Source organism: Neoarius graeffei, chromosome 11, assembly GCF_027579695.1.
Source record: "Neoarius graeffei isolate fNeoGra1 chromosome 11, fNeoGra1.pri, whole genome shotgun sequence".
NCBI lineage: Eukaryota > Metazoa > Chordata > Actinopteri > Siluriformes > Ariidae > Neoarius > Neoarius graeffei.
In genome coordinates, this window is record NC_083579.1 from 40,847,255 (window position 1) to 40,866,798 (window position 19,544).

At 40.3% G+C, this 19,544-nt stretch overlaps 1 protein-coding gene across 3 annotated transcripts in view; it reads left to right on the top strand.

The window, feature by feature from the left end:
• The first annotated feature begins 6,366 nt into the window (after positions 1-6,366).
• The window catches only part of prkd1 (protein kinase D1), a 161,079-nt gene continuing 147,901 nt past the window's right edge, over positions 6,367-19,544 (top strand). For all 3 annotated transcript variants that reach the window (XM_060932995.1, XM_060932996.1, XM_060932994.1), the window contains exon 1: positions 6,367-6,531. In XM_060932995.1, the coding sequence (XP_060788978.1) occupies positions 6,367-6,531 (165 nt within the window). The remainder of the gene's footprint in view (positions 6,532-19,544) is intronic.

The following is a 19,544-nucleotide window of genomic DNA, read 5'->3' on the forward strand; positions in this document are numbered from 1 at the left end:
GGATTTATTGCAGTTCCATGAAAGGTCCACCTCCATATTATTGAACCAATTGTACTGTTAGGGATGTTTAAGGTCTATGATATGCCTCTGCAGTTTTTTCAATTTGAGTGTTATTTAATAATATTGTCCATGAGAACTTTTGGAAGCGCCTTTATCCTCACCACAATTGTATATTAAAAATAATAACAAAAGTATCCAAATACTTATTTCCCCTCACTGTAGGCGTTAAAGCTAGTGTAGGAAACATTGGAGAAACCAGCAAGTGTAAGCTACATTTTGAAAGTATCCAAGCAAAAAATCCCTCCCTGTCCATTCAGCGTTCCCTCCAAAGCCAATCCTCCAAAACACACTGCCTGCCTACTGCTGGAGGACAAGATCATGAGAGAGAGAGAGCGTTGGGGAGAGGTGCGTAGCACATTGTTGTTATACAGTATCTACATCAACTACCACATGTCTCATTCGCATCTAAGAAAACACCTAACATTATCATAATCAATGTAAACAACAAACATGGTAAATGTAAGTACTCACAGCTGTTAGCTAGTTCGCTAGCTTTAGCAATATGTCTGCCTAGCCTTGGGAAAGACTCCAGTCACGTGGACTGAGAGCATGGACAGAGTGTGTGCAGGTAGACAGGCAGGTAAGCCATCCAATCATTTCATTTGGACAGAATTAAATGACTGGACGGGCTTTTAAGAGCCCTGCGATTGCCACAGCTGACATTTTTTCTTATTATTGTCAGAGCATTTGATTTATTGATTGCTCTTGGGATGTAAAGAGAATTTCAAGAAATCTAATAATTTGCCTATCCTAGCTTTAATATGGTCATATGTTCTGGCTTAGTTCCCAATATTAAAGTGTTCTAAAGGTTGCATCTTATCATGTTACATTTCAGATACAAGATGCATAAAATGATCAGGTATAAATGAAGTCTAGCTGTTCCCACATTCCTGCTTCCTATAGAGGTCTTTCACTGATGTCACTGATTTTTTGTTTTTCATGCAGCTTCTGCCATATTGCTGGGCAAAGAAAGAAACAGCTGTGACAGTTAATAATGAAAATCGAGACAATTTCGGTCAGTACAATCTCTCTGAAATTATTAAACATTTATATTATACCAGCAGATCACATTACATACGGTAACGTGATCTGCTGGTATAATCTAAATTTGTAATCGTTACAATGTTTTCCACGTGTCGCCATCTTGGTGTGATGCATAGTTATGCTCATTAATTAAAGCTCCTTGCGTTCAGCTATTTCCGTGGGGCCATACTGTGGATCTCGAGGTCGGAAAATGGTCCCAAAATGGAGAAAAGCGATCCTCAGCACATCATGATATTGTTCTTGTGGGACATAGGAAAATGCCATGCACAATAATTAAAAAAAATTTTTTGAAAATTGCAGATGACTATGCAGTCAGTACCTTTAAACCAGGCTTATCTCCATTTCTGTTATTACATCCGAAAGCACTACAGGTCTCCGACATTGTTCTTTTAGATGTAACTTCTACAAGTTTATTGGGAGATGTTTAATGAATCAAGCTTACAGTTGCTCGTGTCCACTTGTGCCGGTTGTTAATGCCAAGCTGAACTTGGGCTGAATACAAAAAAAGTCATATGATTTTGAAAATACTGCTTAGATTTGTTGAAATTGACAACAATATCAGAGCATGCCAAAATCATTAGAATGCCAGAAAATACCCTCAGACCCCAGAGGGTTAAACACAAAGCTCACCAGGCAACATGGCCGCATAAACAAATCTGTAAGTCAAGTCAAGTCAAGTCAAGTCATTTATTTGTATAGCACATTTAAAACAACAGAAGTTGACCCAAAGTGCTTTTCAGAATGAGGCAGATGAAAAATTACCTTAGAGGTATACATGGATAAAGGAAAACAAGTTGAGTAGATCTCCATGGAAAACACACACACACACACACACACACACACACACACACACACACACACAAATAATAATAATAATAATAATAATAATAATAATAATAATGAAATAAATAACAAAATAAAGTAAAATAAATAAAAAGATCAAATTAAACTCAAAATAGAAAATAAAATAACATAACTAAGATTCTAAAAATAAAATCAAAGTAGTAAAATAATGATTAAAATAATAATAATAATAATAATAATAATAATAATAATAATAATAATAAATTAAATTAAGAGTGTATTTGACAAAAACCATGGGGCCAACCTCAAACTGAACTAAAAGCAAGAGAAAAAAAGATGGGTCTTTAAATTTGATTTAAAATTGTCAATGGTGGTACAGGACTTAATATGGGATGGAAGATTATTCCAGAGCCTGGGGGTAACAACAGAAAAGGCCCAGTCACCTTTGGTTTTAAGGCGTGTATTGGGGACTGTGAGAAGATGTTGTGATGATGACCTAAGTGACCTGGGAGCAGAGTATGGAATTAGCAGATCAGTAATGTATTGTAGAGCTAATCCATTGAGGGCTTTAAAAACAAATAGTAAAATTTTAATATCAATTCTGTATTTCACAGGTAGCCAATGCAGCTCAGCTAAGACAGGAGTGATGTGGTGTCTTTTCTTTGTACCAGTTAAAAGTCTGGCAGCTGCATTCTGAACCATTTGTAGTCTAGCCAGGGTGGAATGAGTCAACCCCATGTATAGGGAATTGCAGTAGTCCAGCCGGGAAGTGATAAAAGCATGAATAACAGTTTCCAGGTCCTTATGAGATAAAAGTGGCTTAAATTTGGCTATGGCTCTAAGCTGATAAAAGCTACTTGTTTGTTAAAATTCAAAGAAGTGTCCAAGAACACACCAAGATTTCTAACTTCATTGTGCAAATTTGCAGACAGAGGACCAAGCACATTGCTTAGGCTAGAGACAGAGCTTGGAGGGCCAAATATAATGACATCAGTTTTGTTCTCATTTAGCTGTCGGAAGTTCCTCGCCATCCAGCATTTGACATCGAATAGACAGTTAAAAAGGTTGTTCAATGAACAAGCACTGTTGGGTGTAACTGGTAGGTAAAGCTGTGTGTCATCCGCATAACAGTGATACAAAATGTTATATTTGTCAAAGGTGGAGCCAATGGGAAGCATGTATAGAGAAAATAAAAGAGGCCCTAGGATTGATCCTTGGGGGATGCCACAGTTGATGAGAGCAGGGGATGAGGAACAGAGATAATGAGATGAGATGTTGTCTCTCTCAAGTAAGGGGTAGACTATGTTAGCACTGGGCCCTGTAGACCAACTTCAACCTCCAAGTGTTTTAGAAGGATGTCATGATCAACAGTATCGAATGCTGCACTGAGATCAAGCAGGACTAAAATGGCACAAGAACCAGAGTCAACAGAGAGAAGGATGTCGTTATAGACCTTCAACAGAGCGGATATGGTACTATGCCGCACTCTGAAACCAGACTGAAATTTGTCAAAGATAATTGAAAGTGTTTAAGTAGGAAGAAACCTGAGATAAAACAACTTTTTCCAAAATCTTAGAGATGAAAGGTAGCTTGGAGATAGGCCTGTAGTTTTTTTGGTCGTTAGGGTCTAGGCTAGGTTTCTTTAGCAGAGGTTGCACAGTTGCATGTCTAAAACCAGAAGGGACAATTCCACTTGTTAAAGAGCTGTCAATAATAGCCAAAATAAGGGGACAGATTATGACAAAAACTTCCTTGAAGAGGCGTACGGTATCACGTCAAGGGGACAATAAGTGGGTTTCATATGTGAGACCACCTCAGACAGCTGGGAGGATGACACTGGTTGAAACTGCTGGAGGCAGCTGACTGGATGATGAGCCTCTGAGGGATCAGAGTCTGGGGTGAAATGTGAGCTCTTATATTGCCAATTTTATCAATAAAGAAATTCAAAAACTTCTCACAGGTTTTGGTAGTAGAAGCAGAAGCAGCAGGAGCAGCAGCGGCAGGGTATAAGATGGAGTTAATTGTGTTGCGATGTTGCAGATTGTGTTAATCTGTAGTGGCGATGACTTCACATGAATCTCCTCTATAGTAATGATGGCCATTTGAAGGCTTGCCACACTACAGAACTAGAATTTGCAATGAATTTGTAATAAAAATAACAGTAAGCGATTAAGCTACCTCTGGCCTCAGAGCAGATTCCCTGAACACTGAAAGCGCTCAGGTTCGGTTTGGACTGTGCACGCGCACAAAATTATAGAGTGCACTCTCTGAGCACGCACAAAAATAAACAAAGGGTTGTTTTACAATCAGGGTACGCAAGCTAAAAATCACATTTAACACTTATTATCTTCAATATCAAAAGGCTTGACTAAATAAACTTGGTTGTTTATTGTAGCCCTGTGATAGCTCTATTTACCATGCAAAAAAAAAATTGGTGATAACATTATTTTTGGTGAATGTATGGCAATATATATGTCATATTTAGCAAAATTACTCGTGTCATTTAGAAAAAGTGCTTTTTTGACCACAGGTAGCTCCAAAAGGGATGCACTTACATCATTCTTTATACCATAAAACACATATTTGGTTCCATATCATTGGAAACATAGTTAAGTTTTAATGTTGAATGCCAGTAAGTTTTCAGACTATTTTGATCAAATTAGTATGTAATTGTGTCAAAAAAAAGTCCTCTCCGAGACAGCTAATTTTTCAATATAAAATAACATATCTAAAATGATTATTTTCATCCTAAAATGTGGTCAAGATATTGGGACATAAATATTAGAGACAACTAACACAAAGCTTACAGCCTTATATTTAAAAGCACGACGGAAGTAGTGGATTCTGAATTGTCAAAAAAAAAAAAAATGTCCTCTCCGAGAATCACTTCATTTGTTTCTCCCATCTTATAGCAGATTACACAAAACTACCATACACATATGTCAAAAAATTACCTGAAATCTGTTCTTTAACTTGTCCTTCACTTAAAAACTGGTACAAGAACCAGTTTGAATCAATTTGAATTTTGGACCCCTGTGACACAAACTTTGTACCCTGATTGTAAAACAACCCCAAACAAACATACATACATACATGCACACATATACCGTGCACTGTCTGTGCACCTGCAAAAATAAATAAATAAATAAATAAATAAACAAATAAACATACATACACACACTACTGTTCAAAAGTTTGGGGTCACTTTGAAATGTCGTTATTTTTGAAAGAAAAGCACTGTTCTTTTCAGTGAAGATCACTTTAAACTAATCAGAAATCCACTCTATACATTGCTAATGTGGTAAATGACTATTCTAGCTGCAAATGTCTGGTTTTTGGTGCAATATCTCCATAGGTGTATAGAGGCCCATTTCCAGCAACTCTCACTCCAGTGTTCTAATGGTACAATGTGTTTGCTCATTGCCTCAGAAGGCTAATGGATGATTAGAAAACCCTTGTACAATCATGTTAGCACAGCTGAAAACAGTTGAGCTCTTTAGAGAAGCTATAAAACTGACCTTCCTTTGAGCAGATTGAGTTTCTGGAGCATCACATTTGTGGGGTCGATTAAATGCTCAAAATGGCCAGAAAAATGTCTCGACTATATTTTCTATTCATTTTACAACTTATGGTGGGAAATAAAAGTGTGACTTTTCATGGAAAACACAAAATTGTCTGGGTGACCCCAAACTTTTGAACGATAGTGTATATATATACCGTGCACTGTCTGGGCACGCGCAAAAACAAACAAACAAATAAATAAATAAATAAATAAACATACCGTGCACTGTCTGTGCACGCGCACAAAGTGGTAGTGCACGCGCACAAAAGGATAGCATGCACTGTCTGGGCACGCGTAAAAATAAATAAATAAATAAATAAAGGCCTTATACGCTTTATATAAAAAAGGCGAATAAAGGTTTGCTTAAAGAACACATAGCCGAGGCTAAACATGGAGAACGGGCCACACAAATAGATCGCAGTAGATTAATTCTTAGAATTATTTTAACGCTAAATAAATGAATGAATGAATGAATGAATGAATGAATGAATGAATGAATAACCCATGTCTTGTACACGCAGATCGTTCTAATTCTGTGATTGTGTCTAATCCCCGGAACAGGCGGGAGGCGGTGTCTATCAGACCCCAACATTCAGCCGATCTGACGTCTATAGGGCTCCATCATCATCATCATCATCATCATCGCTCCTCAACGGCCAAATAACTCTTCGCTTTTTATCGAATGCATTCCAAGTTCTTTTTCTTTCCTCGTTTCCCTTCATGACACCGGCAGGAATTTGGGGTGAGTGGAAGTTTTGCTCCGCGCGCGTGCAGGTGGGCGTTCATTAGAAAAGAAAAGAAAAGAAAAGAAAAGCCCCAGAGCACCCTAACGAAGCGCACTGAGTGATCAGCTGACTAATCCCGCAGCGACCGTTTCCCCCTGCACGGACTCCCCCATGAGCGTTCCTCCGGTGATCCGCGCTCCGAGCCCCGTGCCCGGCTCGCGCGGAGTCTCCTTCCACATGCAGATCGGTCTGAGCCGCGAGCCCGTGCTGCTCGACTCCGCAGACTTCAGCCTCGCGCAGGTCCGGGAAATGGCGTGTTCCATCGTCGACCAGAAGGTAACTATGGGCTCCGTGTCGTTTCCGAACGAGCTGATGATGCCAAAGTCCAAGTGAAAGTCGGAGGGTAGCGCAGGGAGTGCGGGCTCCGAGTCTAGCGTTAACTTTTTGCTCTGTTTTCTGTTGAAGTCAAGTTAATCATTATGCCTTTAGTACTCCGTGAATAATCTGCACCACTTTATCAGTATCTGCACTCTAGTGCTGTGTTTCGATGCCGGTTTGTTGCTTCCAGGTTCATCTGTCATCATGTCAATAGTTTGTTTATTTGTTTACCTTTCAACCCTCTTTAGATCACTGCTCCTCAAACCCTTTGCAGCCAGGATCCCTTTAACTCATCTCATCTCATTATCTGTAGCCGCTTTATCCTGTTCTACAGGGTCACAGGCAAGCTGGAGCCTATCCCAGCTGACTACGGGTGAAAGGCGGGGTACACCCTGGACAAGTCGCCGGGTCATCACAGGGCTGACACATAGACACAGACAACCATTCACACCTACGGTCAATTTAGAGTCACCAGTTAACCTAACCTGCATGTCTTTGGACTGTGGGGGAAACCGGAGCACCCGGAGGAAACCCACGCGGACACGGGGAGAACATGCAAACTCCACACAGAAAGGCCCTCGCCGGCCACGGGGCTCGAACCCGGACCTTCTTGCTGTGAGGCGACAGCACTAACCACTACACCACCGTGCCGCCATCCCTTTAACTGTTCCATAAATTCCATGGACCTTCTCAGCAGGCGGAAAACTTATTTTACTTCATATTAGATGCATTCAAATGTGTTCGACAATATTCTGGCTATTCAGCTATTGGAGCCCAAGCGTTGTCGATTCTTGAACTTTCCAGTCACAGAACAGATAGGTCCAAGTTGACACACTAAGATTCCTGTTCTTGGCTGGCAGGAGTGGAACCCAATGTGGTCTTCTGCTGTTGCGTGCTGAGATGCTTTTCTGGGTGTTCCTAATAAAGTGATGGGCGAGTGTGTATAATCAATTATTGAGTTTGGGATTACACCCATTCCTTAAAGTGACCAGTCAAATCAGATAATTAGAATAAGAACTCAATAATAAGTAGCCTATAAAACCCCTTGATAATCACGAGGTTGTGATTTTTGGCACTGTGTGAATGTAAATTCAGAAATATTATTTCCCTGAACAGCAAAACATGTTAAAATACATTTGAAGCTACACTGAGCCCACTTGAATGAATTTTCCACCCTCCATAAACCACAAGTTCACAAAACTAGATTGGAATGGTTTGACATGGTTTCACACTTTGGCAGTAATTTGAGTGACTAAATTAAAAATTCATATGAAAAGTTTGAATTTATGGTTAAAGAGGGAGTTCCTACCTCTTGCAACATCATTCATGAGCCAACCAAAATTAATGTATTAAGCTTAATTTACTACTTAAAGAAATGAATGAAAAATGAACAAAGCACTCATGCCCCTTTTCCACCAAAGCAGTTCCAGGGCTGGTTCGGGGCCAGTGCTTAGTTTGGAACTGGGTTTTCTGTTTCCACTGACAAAAACCGGTTCCAGGCTAGCACCAACTCTTTGCTGGGCCAGAGGAAAGAACCGCTTACGTCAGCGGGGGGGCGGCAGAGTTGTTAAGACCGACAACAATAGCAAGACCGCGAAAGGTCGCCATTTTTAAGCGATGAGAAGCAGCAGCTGTACAAACGCAAAGTCATCCATTCTTCTTCTTGTTGTTGTTGCTGCTGCTTCTTCTCCGTGTTGTTGTTGCTTCGATGTTCGCGCCAAGGTTTATGCAAACACAGCGACGTAACTGACGCATACAGCAATGTAATGACGTGGCTCCCCTTAGCACCCCGAGCTATGGAAAAGCAAACTGGTTCTCAGCTGGCTCGCAAGTTGAACGAGTTGTGAACCAGCACCAGCACTGGCCCCGAACCAGCCCTGGAACTGATTTGGTGGAAAAGGGGCATCAGTGGTAAGGTGAGTTTGAAGAAAGTTATCTGTCAGCAACACTATGCTAGCCTGTTATTATGAGCACTACACACCGTACTATGGACTTGATATAGTAGGCAATCAACTCTAAACAAAGTATAAGTCAATAAAATACAGGGCTTTGAACCAGAATTTTTTTCCTATTGGTTCGTTCCGAACAGAAACGGAATTTTAACGTTTCCGGTTTGGGGTTCCACCATTAAATAGACGTTCCCGAACCGGTTAGAACAAAAAAATTTCGTTCCCGGAACGGTTAATTACGTTCCCTGTCAGCTGTTTAACAAATGGCTATAAAATTATGTCTCTGTCTCATCCGGCTTAAGCCAAATGTAGGCTAATTCTATTACAGCCTTCATTAAATAAGACAAGAAATAATTCAAAACAATTATTATTTCAAATGTTGGCGATTTGGATTCTCAGTATGTCTTCCCATCTACACAAACAGAAAAAGTGCCAAAAATGAAAGAGAATTCGTTTAGTGTGTTACCAAAGGCTAGTCAGGCCCTATAGAGGGCTACCGCATGACGTCACCGCGCCGCGAGATTTTGTTAGGCGCCATATTGGAAGACCAAGTACACATCTATGCAAGTACATACATACATAAAACAAACTACACCTGAAATGTAGCCAGGGCCGGTTCTGCCCTAATCTGGACCCGGGTGCAACATCGCGCAACCCCCACCCCCCCCCAAAAAAACAAAACAAAACACCAGTCTAAATCAGGACAACCATCACATAACTATAACTATAAACATTTTATATCAACTATTTTAACTAAATGGGCTATAATAAATAAGCCTGCAGGCAGCCACGGCGGGCTGCCTCAGAAAAGTAACCATTTGTCCTACCTTAAAACTCGTTTTGCATTTTCTGCCTCCTTTTTTGTATTTTCGACCCTCCGTTTATTTTCTTTCCTTTTCTGAAAACCCAATTTGTGTCCAGACATTTTGTTCTGCTACCAACGAACTAACTCGTCAGGTCTCGTCTCTCGAGCCCGCGATGATTCCCGTGGGAAGAGCAACAACTGATACATTTTTACAAACAGCCAATAGGGAGGTTGCATCGTTCAGGCTCTTCTTTGCTTAGACGCTCAGTAATTCACTTATTATCACATGGAGACGTGATAGCAGTCCACCTTTCCGCTCTCTCCATTCAGTCAGCGAACGTCACACAGGAAGTGAACCCCAGCGGGTCATAGAAACTTGCGCAGGAGAAGAATGGCTATTTTATTTGTAGGCTATGGAAACTTTGAGGAACGAAATAAAAACCGGTATTAACCGGTTACCATTATTTTTAATAAGCGTTTCTGTTCCGGAACATAAAAAATAATAAAGTTTCTGGTTTCGTTTCTGTTCCATGTGAAATAGAAAAAGTTCCCGGTTTTCGTTTTTGTTCCTTGAACCGGTTCAAAGCCCTGATAAAATATAATGTCAAAAATGTAATGAGTTAGTAAAAGACTTATGGGCTGAGTTTTAATCAAAATGTGTTCTATAAGCTATACAGGAAACCAGGGCCGGAGTGGGCCCTGTTTTCAGTCCGGGAGTTTAATTCACATTCAGGCCACTTTGAAATGGAGGAGGAATTTGAGTACATTAAAAAAGATAAAACAAATAACTGTTCTTTCACAATGCTTTTTATTTGGTTTAAATTCAGGTAAACTTCACTTCACTTTAACAATATAGGTTATAATTCAAATTAACATAAAACGAAAGACAAAAATTAAGAATAAAAGTTGTTTGTACCGACGAACGATTTCATCTAGTATGAGACGGGGCTCCACTTAAAATTGGATGGTGTGTGGCACGGGCGCAGATAGAGGGGGGGACGGGGGGGATTCGTCCCACCCAGATTTAAATTCACCTCGTTCGGTCCCCCCCACTTAGAGGGAGGAAAAAACGTCTATGCTGTCTTTCTTTGCATAAGGCAAACCTCACGGAAAAATCAAAAGACTAATTACCATTCGGTTTATTGAGGTGCACAGCAGTACAGACATAGTTGCAACTGCGCAGACTGCACGGGTTGCGAGCTCGAGCTTGGTTGCTATGGTTACCCACAACAAGTTTGACAGGCATATCGGGGACAGCTCCTCCTAGTTCAGGACCCCAACACGGCATGATGAAGGGTGCCAAAAGGCAGAAAACGATTGCATCGTTTTTTAAAAAACAAAACAAAAAAAAAGTTGTAAGTAAACTGTGCCTTACTTTATCATATCACCTTGCAATTTTTTGATAGTCTGTTCAAAGTAATGTCGTAGTGAAAGTAAAATCGTACGGAGTAGAGAAGCCTTTCTGGTAGCCTCCTTCTTTCGGTGGTAGCCTGTAGATACAGTGCTCAGAAGGCAGTTTTAATGTTTAATCTGGCGTTCCCTGCCATAATTTCAGCGAGCATATTGTTTCATAAGGAAACTTTGCGAAGAGTTGTTGACTGACTGCCGCTCACGCAACACACAGGCATAGTTAGAAAGTCAGGATGCACTGGTTTACACTTTACACACACACACGTAGCCCAGCCTCTCGCTATGTTTAACAGTTGGAACTTAGCGGTTTTAAAACTAGTTTTGCAGTTTTGCAGTTTCTGTGCGTGATGATAATGTGTAAACTTTGGATTTCCATAGGCTATGTTAAAATGTTATCATTGTCCTGGCCTGCAGGTAGTTCCTGGTGATGGCAGTGAGGGAGGTGAAATAACATGTATACACACTACCGTTCAAAAGTTTGGGGTCACCCAGACAATTTTGTGTTTTCCATGAAAAGTCACACTTTTATTTACCACCATAAGTTGTAAAATGAATAGAAAATATAGTCAAGACATTTTTCTGGCCATTTTGAGCATTTAATCGACCCCACAAATGTGATGCTCCAGAAAGTCAATCTGCTCAAAGGAAGGTCAGTTTTATAGCTTCTCTAAAGAGCTCAACTGTTTTCAGCTGTGCTAACATGATTGTACAAGGGTTTTCTAATCATCCATTAGCCTTCTGAGGCAATGAGCAAACACATTGTACCATTAGAACACTGGAGTGAGAGTTGCTGGAAATGGGCCTCTATACACCTATGGAGATATTGCACCAAAAACCACACATTTGCAGCTAGAATAGTCATTTACCACATTAGCAATGTATAGAGTGGATTTCTGATTAGTTTAAAGTGATCTTCATTGAAAAGAACAGTGCTTTTCTTTCAAAAATAAGGACATTTCAAAGTGACCCCAAACTTTTGAACAGTAGTGTGTATATATATATATACACAAAATGGAATCATTTGCTGACAGCTCAGTCCCCCCCAGTTAAAAAATCCTATCTGCGCCCCTGGTGTGTGGCCGCGTGTCTAATCCGCATATACGTTTATCTGTGTCACCAACATGTCCCAAAGTTCCTTAGTGAAAATATTTGAAAACACATCCAAAAGACATGCATCTTCAGAAATCGGCATCTTCGGCCCGGGTGTGGGAATGAACTTTTACGTCGGGGGCGAAATCCAGCTGACTGCCACTCCAAATAGCAAAGCAGCGAGTATGGCTGATTGTTTCACGTTACTTAAGATGAATTACACAACACATTTTTAGTCACATAGTCTTAAAATAACGAAAGCACCCATCTCGCGTGCATTTGAACCAATGCTTGTGCATTACATGCCGCATACGCCTCGAAAATAATGGCAAATCAACAATGCTGGGTACTCAGCAACCGGCAGATAAAGCGTGAGGGCGCATTAGGCAACTCAAAAATGGTTAAATGAAATGTAGGCTAAAGCAAGTGTTCGATTCTGCTTAGAATATTGGCATACGCATACACCTCTTCTAAGTTATATATTTAACAACACTTATTTAACATCAAATATGACTTCTAGGCCTATGTGTTCATAACCACAATGTGCGCACGCCTGTGGAAATGCACGGTGTGACAGCGAGATGAAATAGGCTGGATGAGGAAATAACGCGCAACAGCACATTTGGGACCTGTTCATCTAAAATTGTTAATAACTGGGATGTAAAGCAATGTCCGGTTCTTCTTAGAATTAAGACATACACCACATTTATACCGTGTAAATTGCGAGATTTCACATGACATCAAAAAGCTGAATTGACATCGCAAACTATCGACACATTATAGGCCTAGCATAGACTGATCAAATCGACAAACAGGGTTATCATACTCCATATCTTTCGTAACCTACCAGCTGGTCTTGAGAACATATCTGTCAATTTGGCACATTTTGCTGCCACCTCCTTCTTTTTTTTAAGCTTTGCCCTTTCGGTTCCACCTGGCCTCTTTCTGCCCTCCATCACTGACGCGCGCTGTTTCGCGCCAATGTTGTTTAAGTTCCCCGCAATACAGAGGAGGAGTCTTGGACCAAACCAACTGCAACAGAGGGGAGGGGAGAATTTCCTTATTTGGTAGCGCCTATTTAATCTGCTGCGATGCTGTCGGCGTCTGGGCTGCCATGTGAAAATGCAGAGTGCAGTTGAATTGATGATTAATGCAAGAATAAGATCAGTGACCAAAATTAGTGAAAATTATTTTCCCCATGCTCCAAGCAGGCCACCATTGATGGTTTGGGCCGGGGATGGTCCCAGCTAAATATAGGGCCACCCCGGCATTGCAGGAAACAAGTTTAGAGTATAAGCAACAACACATCTCATCTCATTATCTCTAGCTGCTTTATCCTGTTCTACAGGGTCACAGGCAAGCTGGAGCCTATCCCAGCTGACTACGGGCAAAAGGTGGGGTACACCCTGGATAAGTCGCCAGGTCATCACAGGGCTGACACATAGACACAGACAACCATTCACACCTACGGTCAATTTAGAGTCACCAGTTAACCTAACCTGCATGTCTTTGGACTGTGGGGGAAACCAGAGCACCCGGAGGAAACCCACGCAGACACGGGGAGAACATGCAAACTCCACACAGAAAGGCCCTTGCCGGCCACGGGGCTTGAACCTGGACCTTCTTGCTGTGAGGCAACAGCGCTAACCACTACACCACCGTGCCACTCCGCAGCAACACATCATAATGACTAAAAAGTTCATTATTGTTGCCATCAATGCTTTTTCTTCATTTATTCGATTCAAGTGCTCTAGTGGAAACTGTAGGATACTCAAGAATGCTCACTATCGCATGCAGTCTATACTATTTCACTGATACTGATCTTTCTTTTGGAGGGACCCCCAATAACATCCTTCTTAGTTGGGTAATAACAAATTATAGTTTACAAGGTGTACAGGGTTCAGTATTTTCACTGATCATTTGATGCAAATACAGTATCTTATGTTTAAACTACAGCGTTGCTGAATTCTTAATTCTGATGAGTCAGAAGGTGTGGATTCAGCACAGCTCTGACAGATATGCCAGTTGTGATTCAAATCACACGTTTATATTAATGTAATCGTTCTAATACATCTATATATTATTTTAAAATATTGTTTTAGTACAACCCCAATTCCAAAAAAGTTGGGAAGGTGTGCAAAAATTTAAATAAGAACAGAATGTGATGATTTGAAAATCATGGAAACCCTATATTTCATTGAAAATAGTGCAAAGACAACATATCAAATGTTGAAACTGAGAGATTTAGTTAATTAATTAATTAAAAAAAAAAAAAAAAAAAAAAATATATATATATATATATATATATATATATATATATATATATATATATATATATATATTTTCATTTTGAATTTCATACCAGCAACATGTTTCAAAAAATGTTGGGATGGGGGCATGTTTACCACTGTGTTGCATTACCTCTACTTTTAACAACACACTGTAAATGTTTGGGAACTGAGGAGACCAACTGCTGTAGTTTTGAAAGAGAAATGTTGTCCCATTCTTTCTGATACATAATTTCGGTTGCCCAACAGTTCAGAGTCTCCTTTGTTGTATTTAACGCTTCATAATGTGCTGAATGTTTGAAATGGGAGACAGGTCTGGACTGCAGGCAGGCCAGTTTAGCATCCAGACTCTTTTACTACAGAACCATGCAGTTTTAATATGTGCTGAATGCAGTTTGGCATTGTCTCACTGAAAGAAGGAAGGCCTTCCCTGAAAAGACATCGTCTGGATGGCAGCATGTTGCTTCAAAATCTGTATATATCATTCAACAAACACCTTCCCAGATGTACAGGCAGTCATGTACACTAATGCACCCTCATACCATCACAGATGCTGGCTTTTACACATTATTACACAAGAATAATTGTTACACATTATTCTTAAATTGTTGCACTGTTTGCCCATGCAGTCTTTCACAGAGTGGTGAACCCCTCCCCATCTTTACTTCTGAGAGACTCCACCTCTCTAGGATGCGCTTTTTATACCCAATCATGTTACTGACGTGTTGCCAATTAACCAAAGTAGTTTTTTTTAAACATTTTTTTCCAGTCTTTTGTTGCCCCATCCCAACTTTTCTGAAATGTGTTACTGGCACTAAATTCAAAATGAGCGTATACTTTTCAAAAAACAATAGGATTTCTCAGTTTCAACATTTGATATGTTGTCTTTGTATTATTTTCAATGAAATACAGGCTTTCCATGATTTGCAAATCATCACATTCTAACTTTTTTGGAATTGGGGTTGTAGTAAGGGGGCGGCACGGTGGTGTAGTGGTTAGCACTGTTGCCTCACAGCAAGAAGGTCCTGGGTTTGAGCCCAGCGGCCAGCGAGGTCCTTTCTGTGTGGAGTTTGCACGTTCTCCCCGTGTCTGCATGGGTTTCCTCTGGGTGCTCCGGTTTCCCCCACAGTCCAAAGACATGCAGGTTAGGTTAATTGGTGGCTCTAAATTGGCCGTAGGGGTGAATGGTTGTTTGTCTCTATGTGTCGGCCCTGTGATAACCTGGCGACTTGTCCAGGGTGTACCCCGCCTCTCGCTCATAGTCAGCTGGGATAGGCTCCTGCGACCCTGTAGAACAGGATAAGCGGCTACAGATAATGGATGGATGGATGGATGGATGGATGGGTTGTAGTAAGAGCTCCTTCACAAGTACATGCAATGTAGATGCTGTAAATCTAATAATAAATGGATTTTAAAAAAAGTTGTTATTTAACAAAGAAAAACTAAATTGTTTATAAGTTTTATGTTCTGAGATGTTTAACATTTATGGAAAAAGTCTTGGGGTGTCTGCACTTCATAGCAGTCAGTAAGTCTTTAGGCTAGAGGAATCGGGGCTTTCTGTTTTGTGGGTTTCCTCCAGGTGCTCCGGTTTCCCCCACAGTCCAAAGACATGCAGGTTAGGTTAACTGGTGACTCTAAATTGACCGTAGGTGTGAATGTGAGTGTGAATGGTTGTCTGTGTCTATGTGTCAGCCCTGTGATGACCTGGCGACTTGTCCAGGGTGTACCCCGCCTTTCGCCCATAGTCAGCTGGGATAGGCTCCAGCTTGCCTGTGACCCTGTAGAACAGGATAAAGCAGCTACAGATAATGAGATGAGATGAGATATTCCACTTCATGGTGATAATTGTGCTGTGGATTATATTCCTGTAGTATGCTCTGAAGTGTTTTATGCCTTGCAAAATAAAGTTTGATGAATTATTACATTATCATGTTGTAAAAAGCTGTAAGAGAACTCTTAAAAGGGTCTACATTTAATGTAATTTTTCATGCTATCAAAAGGTTTGCTGTTAATTGGTTGATATTTCTCATTTTCCAACAGGTAAGCAGAATGTGAATGCAAAGTCGTTTCTATTTCCATTTCTTTGCTACCTCTCCTGCAATATGTTTATTTGTTGTTGTTTTGTTTCACTTTTTAACAGTTTCGCTCTGTTTACGCTCTGTTTTTAGAAGTATAGGTGTTAGATTGTGGCACAGCATTTTGATAACTGTAATCATGTACGGCTGAATAAGGAACACCTTTTTTTCAAGGCCTGAGGTTGTCAGCTTGTGTTTGGGAAAAATAGACGGATGTGTTTAATATATTGAAAGAAAATGGAGCGGGGCTTCAAACAACAAATTTAACCTTAAATCCTTTAACACCTTGTAGACACTTTCTCAGATATGGAGGGTCTCAGGAGTATAAGAGCTCAGAGCTCTTATCACATTAAACAGTCACATGTTGATTTCTGTGCATGAAAATGATGGTGACATTGCTGTGCAGACGAGACATGGAAAATGGTGTTTCATTGTCACTGTTTCACTGTCAAAGCTTAGAACAGCATGTGTGTGTGTATTCAGTGTTGTTTCTTTGCCAGATGCACCAAGTTAGAAAGGCCTTATATGGACGTTTACTGTAAAGTGTAAGACCATCTACATTGCTTAATGTATTCTGATCAGAGACAGATGGATCTGATTAATACCTTGGTATTGTAGTAGCTCACTCTGCCCACACACTGGGTTATACCTGTCTTCAGTTCTGCTATAATGATACATATACAGTGGCATGCAAAAGTGTGGGCACCCCTGGTCAAAATTGCTGTTACTGTGAATAGTTGAAGATGAAATGATCTCCAAAAGGCATGAAGTTAAAGATGACTCATTCCCTTTATATTTTAAGCAAAAACAATTTTTTTTATTTTCATCTTTTACATTTTCAAAATGACAAAAAAGGAAAAGGACCCAAAGCAAACGTTTGGGCACCCTGCATGGTTACTACCTAGAACACCCGCTTTGGCAAGTATCACAACTTGTAAACACTTTTTGTAGCCAGCTAATAATCTTTCAGTTCTTACCTGGGGGATTTTCATACATTCATCCTTGCAAAAGGCTTCCAGTTCTACAAGTTTCTTGGGCTGTCTTGCATGCACTGCTCTTTGGAGATCTATCCACAGATTTTCAATGATGTTTAGGTCAGGGGACTGTGAGGGCCAGGGCAAAACCTTCAGCTTGTGCTTCTTGAGGTATTCCATTGTAGATTTTGAGGTGTGTTTTGGATCATCGTCTTATTGTAGGACCCATCCTCTTTTTAACTTCAACTTTTTTACAGATGGTGTGATGTTTGCTTTCAGAATTTGCTGGTATTTATTTGAATCCATGCTTCCCTCGACCAATGAAATGTGCCCTGTGCCACTGGCTGCAACACAACCCCAAAGCATGATCGATGCACACCCATGCTTCAGAGTCGGAGAGGTGTTCTTTTCCTGGAATTTGGCACCCTTTTTTCTCTCCAAACATACCTTTGCACATTGTGGCCAAAAAGTTCTATTTTGATTTCATCAGTCCACAGGACTTGTTTCCAAAACGCATCAGGCTTATTTAGATGTTCATTTGCAAACTTCATACGCTGAATTTTGTGGCTAGGACGCAGGAACGGTTTTCTTCTGATGACTCTCCCATGAAGGTCAGATTTGTTCAGGTGTCGCTGCATAGTAGAACAGTGCACCACCACTCCAGGGTCTGCTAAATCTTTCTGAAGGTCTTTTGCAGTCAAACAGGGGTTTTTATTTGCCTTTCTAGCAATCCAACGAGCAGTTCTTTCAGAAAGTTTTCTTCATCTTCCAGACCTCACCTTGATCTCCACTGTTTCTGTTAACTGCCATTTCTTAATAACATTACAATCTGAGGAAACAGCCACCTGAAAACACTTTGCTACGTTCTTGTAGCCTTCTCCTGCTTTGTGAGCATCAATTATTTTATTATTCAGAATGCGAGGGAGTTGCTTAGAGGAGCCCATGGCTGTTGATTTTAGGGACAAGTTTGAGGAGTCAGAGAATTTATACAGCTTTGAAATCTGCATCATCTGACCTTTCCTAATGAAGAATTTGAACAAGCCACAGCTCAATAAGCTAATTAAAGTCTGGAGCCTTGGTAAAAGTTACCTGAGAACTCAAATGTATTGGGGTGCCCAAACTTTCGCATGGTGTTCCTTTTCTTTTTTCACTCTCCAATTGTACAAAACAAAAATAATACACAAATCTTGCAGAAAATGCTGAAAAGAAATGTCATCTTTACCTTTATGCCTTTTGGTGATCAGTTCATCTTCTGCTTACTTAACTATTCACAGTAACAGACATTTTCAGTAAGGGTGCCCAAACTTTTGCATGCCACTGTAGCATACATAGCTGTATCTTCACACTGATAGGTGATAACAGTATGTGAAGATACAGCTCGCCATTGCACTATACACATACCCCAACTACAGTCACATTAGTAAAAAATATGTAGGTTTACTGAGCACGACGGCATAATCAGAGAGAATAAAAAATGGAAAATGTCCTTGAAAGTGCTTGTGCATTGTACCGCAGGCTCAGCTGCAATGCAAAGAGATGCTATTCCAGTTTCTCACAGTTCAGAGCCTGAGTAGGAGGCGAGATGAAGCACATCAGGGCATTTCAAATTTCTCTTGAGTCCAGAAATACAGTGTGCTTAAGGACTGTGGGAACCTCATTTGAACCTCAAGAAGCCAAAAGAGCAGGGTGTACGAGGGTGGTGTAAGCTCTCCAGGAAAAGCAGTGCTGCTAAGCAGAGGAAGTATGAGCACGCCAACTGTCTGGTGCGAGTTCTGAGTCTGCACAATGTCTTTTCAATGCTGGATGGTAGTAACAAGTGTCAGAGGATGATCGCATTTCTCAGTCACTGAAGGCGCAGTCCAAGAAATTGTTGATCTGTTTCGCTAAATATTGTTACTCTATCTACAACAGGTTCTTCCTTAGAACTGAGTGACAGAGCCAAATCATCTCAGTCTATCCAGGTTTTAATTTTTTTACCTTCTATTTTAAAACTTGTCCACTAGGGAAAATTACACTGCACAAAACTGAAAACTGAATTTGAGGAGAAAATTACTTAATACTAGTGAAATTATCTTGCTGCATGGACAGAGATGTTTACTTGATAAGACATCTTAGAATAAGTTGGTTGCAATCTAGAACTAGGTTTAATAATCTCAGAATTGGTGTCTTGTATTCTTCTAAGAGGAAATACTAGATTGTTTCAACTATTTTCAAGATATTTTCACTTGCTAAGATATAATTTTTTGCAGTGTACATATTTTTCCGAGTGAAAGAAAGAAAGCACAACTTTATACATCACACACTTGTGAAATTCCTCTCTGCATTTAACCCATTTGAAGCAGTGAACACACACATGCACACACACACACACATACCCAGAG